Genomic DNA, 15,224 nt, shown 5'->3' on the forward strand with positions numbered 1-15,224 from the left:
CACTGACTCGACAGATGTGAGTCTGAGTGAACTCCGGGAGACGGTGATGGACAGGGAGGCCTGGCGTGCTGCGATTCATGGGGTCGCAAAGAGTCGGACACGACTGAGCGACTGAACTGAACTGAACACAAGAACAAATGGTGAAAATCTTGTGCTCCCTTTATTTCTTCAAAGTCTTATTTGTCAAAAATCTCTTTTCTAGACATCTTTAAACAACTCTCACAATTATCATTTGTTAACACATATGCCAAGTGCATCTAGAACTCTGGAATAAATTATGAATTACTTGGAGAAAAGTTTATACACACACATCACTTGCAATAATTTTTTTAAATTTATTTATTTATAACTGTGTTAGGTCTTCATTACTGCACCTGGGCTTTCTCTGGTTGCTGGGAGTGGGTATTGTTCTCTAGTTGCAGTGCATGGGTTTCTCACTGTAATGGATTTAACTTATATGCAGAGTACATCATGAGAAATGCTGGACTGGATGAAGCACAAGCTGGAATCAAGATTGCCAGGAGAAATATCAATAACCTCAGATATGCAGATGATACCACTCTTACGGCAGAAAGTGAAGAACTAAAGAGCCTCTTGATGAAAGTGAAAGAGGAGAGTGAAAAAGTTGGCTTAAAGCTCAACATTCAGAAAACTAAGATCATGGCATCTGGTCCCATCACATCATGGCAAATAGATGGGGAAACAATGGAAACAGTGACAGACTTTATTTTGGGGGGCTCCCAAATCGCTGCAGATGGTGACTGCAGCCATGAAATTAAAAGATGCTTGCTCCTTGGAAGAAAATCTATGACCAACCTAGACAACAAATCTATGACCAACCTAGACCAACCTATTAAAAAGCAAAGGCATTATTTTGTTGACAAAGGTCCATCTACTCAAACGTATGGTTTTTCCAGTAGTCATGTTTGGATGTGAGAGTTGATGTGAGAGTTGGACTATAAAGAAAGCTGAGCACAGAAGAATTGATGCTTTTGAACTGTGGTGTTGGAGAAAACTCTTGAGAGTCCTTGGACTACAAAGAGATCAAACCAGTCAATCCTAAAGGAAATCAGTCCTGAATATTCATTGGAAGGACTGATGCTGAAGCTGAAACTCCAATACTTTGGCCACCTGATGCGAAGAACTGACTCACTAGAAAAGACCCTGATGCTGGGAAAGATTGAAGGCAGGAGGAGAAGGTTATGACAGAGGATGAGATGGTTGGATGGCATCACCGACTCGATGGACATGAGTCTGAGTAAACTCTGGGAGTTGGTGATGGACAGGGAGTTTTGGTGTGCTGCAGTCCATGGGGTCACAGAGTGGAACATGACTGAGCAACTGAACTGAACTGAACTGTTGAGGAGCACAGGCTCCACGGTGCTCAGGCTTCAGTAGTTGTGGCACATGGGCTTAGCTGCCCCATGTGGAATCTGCCAGACCAGGGATCAACAATTTTTAATATAGTATTTTCTATACTGGTGATGGTAGTGGTGCAGTCGCTCAGCTGTGTCTGACTCTTGAGACCCTGTGGACTGTATGTAGCCTGCCATGCTCCTCTGTCCATAGGATTTTCCAAGCAAGAATACTGGAGTGGTTTGCCATTTCCTCCAGGGGATCTTTCTGATCCAAGATCAAACCCTCATCTGAAGCACTGCAGAATTCTTTACTGCTGAGCCACCAGAAAAGCCCTGCTCATTTATGACCCTCTTCCAAATTCATCTTATCCAAGAAACTCTGCCAAACCACATATTAAAACTCTCTCTTCCTAAAACTTCAACCAAAACTCTTTGCTCTAAATTTTTCAAATATAATAAACAAAGGGCACAAAGTTAAAATCAACACACACATAAAACCGACATGAAGTTATCATCATGTGGCACACCAAGCTTTCCATCTTACTCATCAAATGCTGACAGCCAAAGAAATCCCTTTTAAAAGCACTTTCTAGGAAATGATCATCAGAAGAGGGCAATTTCTATTGCCAAGTTTGTATGAGCTAACATTAGGTCTTCTTTTTGTGGTTCACATGGACCAGGTTCAAAATCTCTAGCTTAAAAATTCTCTTTCCAGGAAATTGCTCTCATGCCTCTATTTTCTATCTCCATACCAACAGGAAGAGACCAAACCTAAGGACAAGTCATTTTTAAACAAAAATATCAATAACTATCTCAGCAATAAAATAATTTTAAAGCTGAGCAGAGTTAATATTCAGAATACATTTACATATAGTATTAACTTCTAAATCTAACTATCAAATAATATGTCTATTTTTCTAATCTTATTCAAGCTTCTTCTTCCAGCCAAATGAAAATGCAAAACTCTCTTAAAGAAAAAAAATTACTTCATTATGGCCATGATAGAGTAACAGATAAGAGATTTACTCCCTCCCAAGAAACAACCAAAAAATACTGGACAAGATATATCAACTATATGAGAACAATGTTTCTTTTCTTAAAAGACTCTGGACAACAGGCAACAATGGACAGCTATTACTGAAACTCAAGAGATAAGTGAAGTAAGTCCTATGATTGCCATCTTACCTGTCTTGAGTTTCCAGATCCTGGCTTGGGCAGGGAAAATCAACAGAACCTAGTGAACTTTCTCAACTGAATGGATAGAGCTGAGGGCATGAGGAGACCAAGGTAGCTAGAGTCCAAGGAACAGAATACCAGAAAGGTAAGTATACAAACAAGATCTTCAGAGATTGACAGAGGGTACCCATTAAGTATTCAGCTGTGTACTGATCAGCATATGTATGTAAGTAAAGTACCCAAGGCTAGCGATAAAAGCCACCATTCACACAGGGCCAGGAAAGTAACTGTCCCCATGGGTTAGACTGAAGAATCTGTTTCAAGGCATACTGTGTAGAGTACACAAAAAGGTCCTGCCTCGGGAGGAGGGAATAATAGCCCTAAGCTGTGTACTTCTGCATGTTCATGCGTGCTCAGTCACTCAGTTGTGTCCAAATTTTTGCAACTCTATGGGCTGTAGCTCACCAGGCTCTTCTGTCCAAGGGATTTCCTAGGCAAGAATACTGGAGTGGGTTGTTATTTCCTTCTCCAGTGGATCTTCCCAACCCAAGGACTGAACCAGCAACTCCTTCAATGGCAAGTGGATTCTCTTACCACTGAACCACCTACGAAATCATTCAAGAGCAAATTCTTTCTAAGTAACTTAACTGCATTCTTGGGCAAAGCTTAAGAATCTTTATAGGAAAACAGCCAAACCAAACAAGGTAAAATTCACAATGTGAGACATCTAATCAAATATTACCAGGCACACAAAGAAGCAGAAAAATGTAACTAATGAGAGGAAAAAACAATTAATCAAAAGCAAACTGAGGATGAGATGGTTGGATGGCATCACCGATTCAATGGACACGAATTTGGGTAGACTCCGGGAGTTGGTGATGGACAGGGAGGCCTGGCGTGCTGCAGTCCATGGGGTCGCAAAGAGTCGGACACGACTGAATGACTAAACTGAACTGAACTGAAAATGATATTGATAGAAATGTTAGAACTACCAGATAAGGCCATTAAAAGGTATTAAATCTGTATTTCTGTATGTTCAAAACTTAAGTAGAGACATATAAACACCATTCAGCTCCACCTTCTAGAGATGAAAAACGGGAGATGAAAAACACACCGGACAGGATGAATGGCAAATTAGACATGGCAGATCACAGTGTCCAGAACCTGAATACAAAGCAATAAAAATTTTCCAAAAAATGAACACAATATTAATGAGCTATGGAACAATTTCAAGTGGCCTAATATCTGTGTAATTAGCCACTGAGAAGGAGGAAAGAAAAGAATTTTAAAAATTTGAAGAAATGATTGAAAAGTTTTCAAATTTGAGGAAAACTGTAAGTCTACAAGAAATTCAACAAAGCTCACAAGTAAGAAATAGGAAGAAAACTACAATTAGGCACTTTAGAATCAAATTACTTAAAACCAGGAATAAAGAAAAAATCTTAAAAGGAGACAGAAGGGAAAAAAGACACATTATCCACACAGAAACAAAGATAAGGATTGCATCCAATTTCCTGATGTAAACACTGCAAAAGTGATGTCAATGACACCTTATTACAGTACTGAAGGAAAAAAAACAAACAAAAAAACCCTGTCAACCTAAAGTCTTTTACTCAGAAAAAATATTTTTAAAAATCAGAGGCAAAATGAAGACTCAGACAAATAGGAACAACCCACACTACATGAAACATTCAAGGAAGTCCTCTGTGCAGAAGGAAAATTCTATCAGTTTGAAATCTGGAGCTAAAAAGAAAGAACCAAAAAACACCAGAAATGGAAGCTATATAGGCAAACATAAATTTATATAGAAAAATATGAATTTTTCCTTTATTTCCTTATTTTTCTCCTTATCAATCTCATTAAAAGGTAAATGACTGTTGAAGCAAAAACAACAATGTAGCATGGGGTTTAAAACATACACAAAAGTGGCTTTCCCTGGTGGTCCAGTGGTTAAGAATCTTCCCTACAACAGAAGGGACACCAGTTCAAACCCTGGTCTAGAAAGATACCACACGCTTCAGGGCAACTAAGCCTGTGCCTCACAATTACTGAGCCTGCACTCTATAGCCTGCACACTCCAATCATTAAACACGCATGCCCTAGAGCCTGTGCTCCAAAACAAGAGTGAGTGAGTGTGAGTGATAGTTGCTCAATCATGTCCAACTCTTCCCAACCCCATGGACTATATATAGCCTGCCAGGCTCCTCTGTCCATGGAATTCTCCAGGCAAGAATATTAGAGTGGGTTATCATTTCCTTCACAAAACAAGAGAAGCCACTGCAATGAGAAGCCCACGCACCAAAAGAGAGTACCCTCTGCTTGCCACAACTAGAGAAAGCTTGCATGCAACAATGAAGACCCAGCGCAGTCAAAAGTTTAGAAATAAATAATTTTTAACAAAAAAAAATATACAAAAGCAAAATGCATGACAAAACTAGCACAAAGGACCAGAGAGGAGAAATGGAAATGTACTATTCTCAGTTTTTATACTACATGTGAAGTGGTATGAGATCTCTTGAAGGTAGAGTATGTAAGTTAAGGATATACACTATGACTCCAGCAAAATAACAGTTATAAATAATAAATTAACAAAAGATAAAATAGAATCATAAACAATATTTCATTCAGTCAAAAGGCAGAAATACTAAGATAAAGAACAGTAAAAATAAGATGACGAACATAAACATATCAATAATTACATTAAATGTAAACGATCTATTTTACTCAAAATCTGGAAAACACTGTGTTCAGTAAAAGAAGCTAGTCACAAAAGACTACCAATGAAATGGCCTGAATAAGCAAATCCATGGAGACAGTAGATTAGTGGTTACCAGGAAGAAGGGTGAAAAGGGGAGACTAATGGATACAAGGTTTCTTTTGGGAGTCATAAAAACATTCTGAAATTGGATAATGGTAATATTTACACAACTCTGTGAGTATACTAAAAACTACTGAACTGTACACTTTAAAAGGGTGGATTTTCATGGTAAGTGAATAATTAAAAGCACAAGAGCAATACAATAAGAATATTGGCAAAGGGTTCTGAAACAATAATTAGTATAAATTTTCCTAGACCCAGCCCTGCAAGAAGATTCTAATCCCAATTTTACTCCATAAGGATTAAGTATATGATTTGCTTTGGCCAATAAAATGTAAGTTGAAGTTATGTATATCACTCCCTAGTAGATGTTTTAAGATATATTTCCTCTATATCCATTTCCCATTTGACATGAGTCTGGTTTATCCTGCAGAGAGGCTGGTCACTGGTCCATAAATTAAGAAGTGTGCAATAAAAATGTACTCAGCCTAAATTTTGAGATGAACATAAATGTAAGCAAGAAATAAAATTATGTCACAGTTGTTTTAAAAGTGATCTAATACCATAATTAAAAGGTAAAGACTGTCAGACTATTTTAAGAAGCAAGAGCCACTATATATTGTCTATCTGACAAACTGTAAAGATAAAAACAGAATAAAAGTAAAAAACAGAAAAGTATATAAACTTCTAACACTATTCAAAAGTTACAATGACTATATGAGATAAAGTAGATTTCTAAAGCAAACAATATTACTAGGAATAATGAAGGCATTTTGACAACAAGTTGTAACAATTCTAAATGTTTATATATACAACAATATAACTTCATATTATATGAAACAAAGACTGATAAAATTTAAAGAGAAATAAATCACAATTATAGTTGGAGGTTTCAATACCCTTCTCTCAATATCTGATACAACAAGTAAACAGAAAATCAGAAAAGATATGGTAGACTTGAACAACACCATCAATTTGAACCAATTAACATTCATAGAATATGCCACCAAATAACAGATGAATATACAATCTTTCCAAGTGCACATAAAACATATGTCAAAACAGACTATACTCAGGACTATAAAACTTAAAGGGATCCTGCAAAAGCAGAGCTTCAGGAGAAATGTATAGCATTAAACACTTCATGAGAAAAGAGGAAAGATAACAAAAATATTACAAGGACCTAAGACATTACAAACAAAACCCAAAGACTTTAGATAACAACTACATACTGAGCTTCCTCCTGAACACAGATGCAAAAATTCCAAACAATATTTTAGCTCATCAAATCCAACAATATCCTATAAAGACAATATATAATGACTAAGTGGGGTTTAACTTAAAAAAAAAAGTAATCTGTCAAATTAAAAGAGGAAAACAATTGATCATTTCGATAGATTCAGGAAAAGCATTTGACATAATGAAACATCTATTTCTTATAAATTCTTAACAAATGAGAAACAGAAGTTCTTCAACCTGATAAAAAGTCATCTATAGAAACCTACAATTTACTCATTTTTAATGCTTTCCCCTTCAGTTCAGTTCAGTCGCTCAGTTGTGTCCGACTCTGCAACCCCAGGGACTGCAGCACGCCAGGCTTCCCTGTCTATCACCAACTCCCGGAGCTTGCTCAAACTCATGTCCATCGAGTCGGTGATGCCATCCAAACATCTCATCCTCTGTCGTCCCCTTCTCCTCCTGCCCTCAATCTTTCCCAGCATCAGGGTCTTTTCCAATGAGTCAGTTCTTCACATAGGTGGCCAAACTACTGGAGCTTCAGCTTCAGCATCAGCCCTTCCAATGAATATTCAAGACTGATTTCCTTTAGGATAGACAGGTTGGATCTCCTTGCTGTCCAAGGGACTCTCAAGAGTCTTCTAACACCACGGTTCAAAAGTACCAATTCTTTGATGCTCAGCTTTCTTTATAGTCCAACTCTCACGTCCATACATGACTAATGGAAAAACCATACCTTTGACTAGACAGATCTTGTTGGCAAAGTAATGTCTCTGCTTTTTAATATACTGTCTAGGTTGGTCATAGCTTTTCTGCCAAGGAGCAAGTGTCTTTTAATTTTTAATTAAAATAATTTTAATTTTAAACTTTCCTGTTAAGATTGAGAAAATGACAAGGCTATCTGTTCATTATGTGTATTCAAATTTGTACTGGAAGTACTAACCAGTTGCAATAAGCAAGAAAAAGCTATAAAAGGTATCCATATTGTAAAGATGCAAATGTGCTTTTATTCATGGACCACATGCTCATCTATATAGAAAATCTAATGGAATCTAAAAAAAAAAAAATGTACCAGAACAAGTGAATTTATCAAGGCAACAGAATACACGAATGATAAAAGAAAAAAGATTGTATTTCTATATGCTGACAATGAACAATCAGAAATTAAATTTACAAAAACAATACCATGCACAAATAATAAGTAAAAGAAAAATATAATGTGTTCATGGGTGGAAGGCACCATTGTTAGGAATTCAACACTATTCTGATCAAAATCTCAGCAAGTGTTTTTATACAAATTACTTGACGTAAAATTCACAAAGGTATGATAAGGAGCAAAAACAGTCAAAAGAACAAAGACGATTAACACTATCTGATTTCAAGACTTATTATAAAGCTATAATATTCAATAGTGTCGTATTACCATTAAAGTAGAAAAATAAAGTAATGGAACAGAAAAAGAGCCAAGAAACATACATACGCAGACAACTGATTTTTGACAAAAGTGCACAAGTCATTAAGAGGAAAAAGGACAGTCTTTTCAACAGATACAAAAACAAACATGCATACTCAAAAACAACTTTGATTTATCCTTTGTTTCATACAAAAAAAAAAAATTAACTCAAAGTGGACTATGGTAAATGTAAAACTTAAAACTTAACACAGAATTCTATCTGTGTGACCCTGAGTTATCAAAAGCACAGTCCATAAAAGAACAATTTCAAATTGACTTAATCACAATCTAAAACTTTTGCTTTTCAAAAGATACTGCTAAGAGAATAAGCCACAGATTGTGAAAAAATATTTGAAAAGCATATATACAGACAAAGGACTTGTACCCAAACTACATAAAAAACTCTTAAAACACAGTAAGAAAGCAAACAACCTAATTTTTTTTAATGTGCAAAATCTGGAACAGACATTTAATCAAAGATGATTTATCAATGGCAAATTAGCACATTAAAAAGGGCTCAACACCAACAGGGAAATGCAATTAAAACCAAAAGATACAAATACCTGTAAGAACAGCTAAAATTAAAAGGACTGACTATACCAAATGTTGGTAAGGCTGCAGAAAAGCAGCAATGTTCATACACTGATGATGAGAATGTGAAAACCATAGGCCCTTTGGAAAACAGCTTGACAATTAAATATAGTTCTACCATATAAACCAGCCATTCTATTCCTAGGTATTTACCCAGGAGAAATGAAAGCATAAACTGATACAAAGGTTTGTACACAAAGTTTATAGCATTTCACAACAGGTGAGTAGGTAAGCTGTGATATATCCATACAATGGAATACTGATGCTGCTGCTGCTGCTAAGTCACTTCAGTCATGTCTGACTCTGTGCGACCCCATGGACGGCAGCCCACCAGGCTCCCCCGTCCCTGGGATTCTCCAGTCAAGAACACTGGAGTGGGTTGCCATTTCCTTCTCCAATGCATGAAAGTGAAAATTGAAAGTGAAGACGCTTAGTCGTGTCCGAGAAGCAACCCCACGGACCGCAACCTACCAGGCTCCTCTGTCCATGGGATTTTCCAGGCAAGAGTACTGCAGTAGAATACTACTAAGCAATAAAAAGAAATGAACCATTCATATGTATTAAACACAAATGAATCTCAAAACAATTCATTTTGAGAATAATGAAATAACCCATTAAAAAAGAATATATACTGTATGATTCGATTTCTATAAAACTGTAGAAAATGCAAACCAATCTACAATGACCAAAAGCAGATCAGTGGCTATCTGGAGATACAAAGGCAGATAACAGATATGTTCATTTTCCTGATTTTGGTGATAATTTCACAGGTATATACTTATGTCTAAACTTATCAAATTGTATACCTTAAGTATGTGTACTTTATTATGTCAATCACAATCAAAAGAGCTGTTAGAAATTATCTCTGTAATTATCCTTATTTTGACTGAACATAAAAGGGTGCTCTTTCAGTAACTCTTTTTGTAGCTGATGCCCTAAAGAACCATTCAGGAAGAATTTAGACAATTTGCTACATTAAGTAAACAAGTCTACAGCTATCCAAGTCTGAAGAAAATTTTAGTCCAATTTTAGTTTTAAGACCAACTCCTCCAAAAAAAAATACTTGAAAACTTCTGTTAATTAACTCTGATTTTTTTTAAAAAAACTAAACTTTTTTTTGGCCCCTCGACATGGCTTGCACGATTTCAGTTTCCTGATCAGGGAATGAACTAAGGCCATGGCAGTAAAACCCCAGAATGCTAACCCTATGCTATCAGGGAACTCCCCTGCTAAGCTAAGTCACTTCAGTCGTGTCCGACTCTGTGCGACCCCATAGACATCAGCCCACCAGGCTCCTCCGCCCCTGGGATTCTCCAGGCATGAACACTGGAGTGGGTTGCCATTTCCTTCTCCAATGTATGAAAGTGAAAAGTCAAAGTGAAGTCGCTCAGTCGTGTCCGACTCTTAGGGATTTTCCAGGCAAGAGTACTGGGATGGGGTGCCATTGCCTTCTCCAGGGAACTCCCCTACACATTCTTAATACGGACAAATATTTAAAATTTTGATTATGGCATGCATACATATATGAATGGTTAAGTACATATGACAATTAAAGAAAGACAACCCAAGCAACCTCACTTACCTATTTTGTTCCTCCAGTTTAGCCAGGAGTTCTAAGTCGTCTGGACTCAACTGTGACGGTGAGGATGGTGAAAGGGCTGGTGTTGACAGTGTGGTAGACGAGGATGTAGTGTGTAAGGAAGCAGATGGACTTGCCACCTGACTGGCCATCTGGCTGACTGTATGTGACACTGTGTTCTTCACCCATGAGAGAGTAGAACTCAACTTTTCTGCAACCTTGTCTGTCGCCACCTAAGTACAAAAATAAAAGTTACATATATTTCAGTTTTATTTTATGCATTACCAAGAACTTGATAATTCTCATTAGTTCTATTTGAAAACCAGCAATCAGAATATTCTCTTTGAGTTAATAAAGGTAACACCTGCTTTAGCAATGACTGTTCTAACATACAGCTTTTGGAAACTCCATATTTCAGTTCTGTAGCACGCACAAATTACAACAGTGATTTCCAAACTACAGGCTGAAATCCATCAGGGAGTGATAAAATAAATTTAATAGATAACACCAGCATTTTTTAAAAATGAAAAGGAGCAGAAAGTGTCAGTGTAAAGATACGTTGTCACAAAATTTCTGCCTCAGTTACATATACGTATTAAAACTACATACTTCATGCAGGTATGTGTGGGTATGTTGAGTTGGAATATGAAATACCTTCTTCATTTGGGTTGTAGTCAAAAACAGTTGAAAGCCAAGGAACCAAAACATGTCCATTAGGTGATTAGGATAGGGAAATCCTATAACATGATCAACAATTCAACAAAAACTAGGCTTAGCATAAATAAGATTAAATGAGATCCATAATAAACCTTCAAACTACTGAGTGTTTTCTTAGAAGAGGATTTAGTTCTAGAAGAACAAAATTATGATAAATGTTTTGAGTTAACAGAGTAAGAGAGTTTCAGGATACAATTTTCAAACAGAACTAGTCAGAAATAGAATAGGATGCCTAGAAAGAGTAGACATTCTAAGAGTCAAAAGTTAACAGTTGACTGAAGATGAATTTCTGCTTTAAGTGGGCAACCAGGACCAGAAAATCCTTTCAAATCCTAAAACCTTTCCATCTGCAAGATTCAATGAACTATATAACTATATAACTGATATATGCTTCATAAATCATGCCAGTGTCTTAAGCAGATGTGCATACAAATCTGAAATTTTACACAAAAGGTAAATGACCAAAAGACTACAAACTACTTTCTATGTAGACGTTCTCAGCTAACCTTGGTTTCATATAGCAATTTATACACACACAAATTAAAACATCAACATATATATATATACACACAAATAAAAAGGCCACCTAGACTATCTTAGCAGATACTACTCCCTCCTCATAGGTTGCCCCAGTCTTGCCTTCTCACCTCATCAACAGATACATGACCTACCTCTAATTTTCATTTCCAATAACTTTTCTATTTTAGAACTTACTTCCCATGGAATGGGATGAGGGAGTTCTTATTGTTGAGGGAAGAATCCCCAAGAAAGACAAGCATGATGAAGGAGTGGAATCAAGGAAAAGAAGTATGGAGCAGATCTCAGGGCTTCCAGGAAAACAAACAGTCCTCACCAATGAATAGACTTGCAACACAGTTTATTAGGGTAAAAGATCATACAGGAACCAAATAATTTAGCCAGAACTTCCTCTGTACCAGGAAATGGTAAGAGCCCTGGCAGTCAACAAGACAGCCTCTTGTGGTTTGTTATTCTATTGATCTTTTCTACATAGTTACAAATACAAATTCAATTGTGAGGACAGCACTAATTTGCATCCTCAAAGCACACTATATTGTAAAACAGAAAACCTAAGATGTAAAATTTACAGAAAAATGTTATCCTTCACTATTAATTTAAAATATAATTAACATTCAAGAATTAATACTTACAACAAGGACCTACTGTATAGCAGCACAGTGAACTATATTCAATATCTTATAATAATATCTTTCAGAAAAGAATCTGAAAAAGAATATATATATAACTGGATCACTTTTACATACACCTGAAATACTATAAGTCAACTATACTTCAATTTTAAAATACATATGGAAATAATTCTTAAAGAAAGCTTTACACTTCCCTTATATAAAAGTTCTCTACTCCAGCTAACTGTGGCAAAGGCAAAAGACATGTATTATTTGTTTTAATTTATTTTAAAAAATAAATTTATCATACCCCTCTACATACTGTAGTAACAGGCTTCCATTTAAAGAGTTTGGAATAACCAAGAACACAATCCTGATATCCTTTCAACCTTGATGAAATGAAATTCAGTCTGTAACTACTGAAGGCTCAACAACCCATCTTTAGCATTTTAAATTCTTAAATCTAACTGCAGTTCCACTTTAATAATGTTTAATACTCATGGTTGTAGAAATCCCACAGGACTGAGTTATTTTTCATATATCATCATGTCCTATTTTTTCTTTAACTCTACTTTTCCAAATCTCTACCCTGCCACCTCCCAACCTCTTTCCCTCATCTTATGTTAAACTGTGTCATGAAGACACAATAAATCTGACAATGCAACTATGTCACAAAGTTTGTCACAAAGTTCCTGTCTACCTCACAGAGGTGTTATGCATTTATTTTCAAACATGAACATACTTTGAAAAGATTAAAGCCATCATTAAAAGGCTTAGTAATCAGGCACAAAAGGCCACACAGCGTATGATTCCACTTACATAAATGAAGCAAACCTAGAGAGAGAAAGTAGTTTAGTGACCCGGAGAGACTGAAGGAGGGGGTATGGAAAATGACTACTAATGGGTACAGTTCTTCCCAGAGTGATGAAAATGCTCTGGGATTGGACTGCAGTGACAGTTATACAACTTGTGAATACACTAAATGCCACTGAACACTTTAAAGAAGAGAATTCTATGGTATGTGAATTATATCTCAATTTTAAAAGGACTTAGTCGATCCGAAAAGTTTTACATAATCTCTAATTCCAACTACATAACATTCTGGAAAAGACAAAACTGGGGAGACAATAAAAAGATCAGGAGTTGGGCAAGAGAAGGGACAAACAGGCAGAGAACAAAGGACTTCCATGGCAATGAAAATACTCTGTTTGTTTTGCTCAGTTGCTAAGTCATGTCTGACTCTTTGTGACCCCATGGACTGTAGCCCACTAGGCTCTTCTGTCCACGGAATTCTTCAGGGAAGAATACTAGAGTGGGCTGCCAGGTTCTCCTCCAGGGTATCTTCCCAACCCAGAGATCAAACGCGCATCTCCTGTGTCTCCTGCATCGGCAGGCGGGTTCTTTACCACAGTCACCTGGGACGCCCAGAAACGAGTATGATGATTCCTCAAAAAAGTGAACATAGAATTGTTATATAATACAGCAATTTCACTTCTGGGAATGTACCCAAAAGGATTAAAAGCAGGGACTAAATGAGATATTTATACACCCAAGTTCATAGCAGCATTATTCGCAATATTCAAATGGCAGAAGGTTGACTTTCCTAAATTTAGTAGTCAAGAGTATTATATGAGGCTTTTTCCACCCATAGGTATCTTTCTCCTATTCCAACAATGGCCATGTGTGCCAGGTACCATGGTAAACGTTTTGTGCATATTACCTAGTCAAAGTAACTTTGAAAGGTAAAAATTACCTTCCATATTTCACCGATTAGGAAACTTGGAGAGGTAAAATAATTTGTCAAAGATCACATAGCTAGTGAAAGAAACTGAAATCAGGTCTCAGATTCAAAAGCCTATATCCTTATTGGGTACACAACTCATGACTTCAACTTCATCACATATTCATGAAATCAGAGTAAATTCTTTCTCTCCTTTCATTTGAAATCACTTACCAAGTTCCTACTATTATTGGAGTAGGGAGAGGAGTTAGGAATTATTGGGTTGGCCAAAAAGTTCATTCAGGGTTTTCATAAGATGTTAATTTGGCCAACGCAATATATTGACAGGTGGAAATCTAATTTCCCTCAAAACTCCCCAATTTACATGATTCAACACTCTGTAAAAGCATTACTTATTATTACTTATATTATACTATTAATAAATCACAAGGAAGCACTCACTACATTTTCAAGGGTAGTCTAAATTAAAATCATGAAGCCCAATGTTCCATTATCCAATAGCAATATCAAATTATCAAACTAATTCAGAAAGGACCTGATGAGTTAGTGTTCTAAAGAAATAAATGGGGGAGGCGCCAAGATGGCGGAGGAGTAGGACAGGGAAAACACTTTCTCCCCCACAAATTCATCAAAAGAGCATTTAAACGTCGAGTAAATTCCACAAAACAACTTCTGAATGCCGGCAGAGGACATCAGGCACCCAGAAAAGCAACCCAACTCTTCGAAAGGAGGTAGGAAAAAATATTAAAGACAATAAAAGAGACAAAAGAGGGAGGGACGGAGTTCCGTCCCGGGAAGGGAGTCTTAAAAAGAGAGAAGTTTCCAAACACCAGGAAACCTTCTCACTGCCGAATCCGTGCCGAGCTTTGGAAGCACAGAGGGCAACATAACAGGGAGAAAAAATAAATAAACAATTAAAACTCGCAGATTGCGAGCCCTACGGTAACTCCACCAGCGGAGAAGCAGCGCAGATGCCTGCATCCGCCATTAACAAGCGGGGGCTGGGCAGGGAGGCGCGGCGCGGGCTGCATCGCTGAGAGTAAGAATCTGGCCTGAATACCCTGAGCACCATCTGAGCGAAATAATTTGGGCTAGCAAACCAGACTGTGGGATATCTACCATGCGAAAAGCCAGCCCTAACCTAAGACACCGCCAGCCTGCGCACGGAACAAAGGACTAAACAGAGATAGCCGGCTGCAGACCTTCCCCCTCCGGTGACAGGCAGCCAGAGCCGGAAGGGGGCAATCGCAGCCCCAGAGAGACATTATCTATAAAACTGGCTTCTTTGCTAACTAAAACTTATTGGGGGTCTGGACGGTCAACATCTGCCTGAGAAGGTGCGCCGGTTTTACACCCAGATAACCGAGTGGCGGGGGGGCGATAAGTCGCAGCATTGGCGCCCGCCAA

The 15,224-nt window shown here is 37.3% G+C and overlaps 1 protein-coding gene across 1 annotated transcript in view; it reads right to left on the reverse strand.

Annotated features, from left to right (window-relative positions):
• Positions 1-15,224, reverse strand: part of EVI5 (ecotropic viral integration site 5) — a 240,473-nt gene that overhangs the window by 164,567 nt on the left and 60,682 nt on the right. Inside the window, exon 2 of the mRNA XM_010860451.1 lies at positions 10,215-10,444. Coding sequence (XP_010858753.1) covers positions 10,215-10,444 — 230 coding nt within the window. The remainder of the gene's footprint in view (positions 1-10,214; positions 10,445-15,224) is intronic.

Source organism: Bison bison, unplaced genomic scaffold (genome assembly GCF_000754665.1).
Source record: "Bison bison bison isolate TAMUID 2011002044 unplaced genomic scaffold, Bison_UMD1.0 scf7180017864466, whole genome shotgun sequence".
NCBI lineage: Eukaryota > Metazoa > Chordata > Mammalia > Artiodactyla > Bovidae > Bison > Bison bison.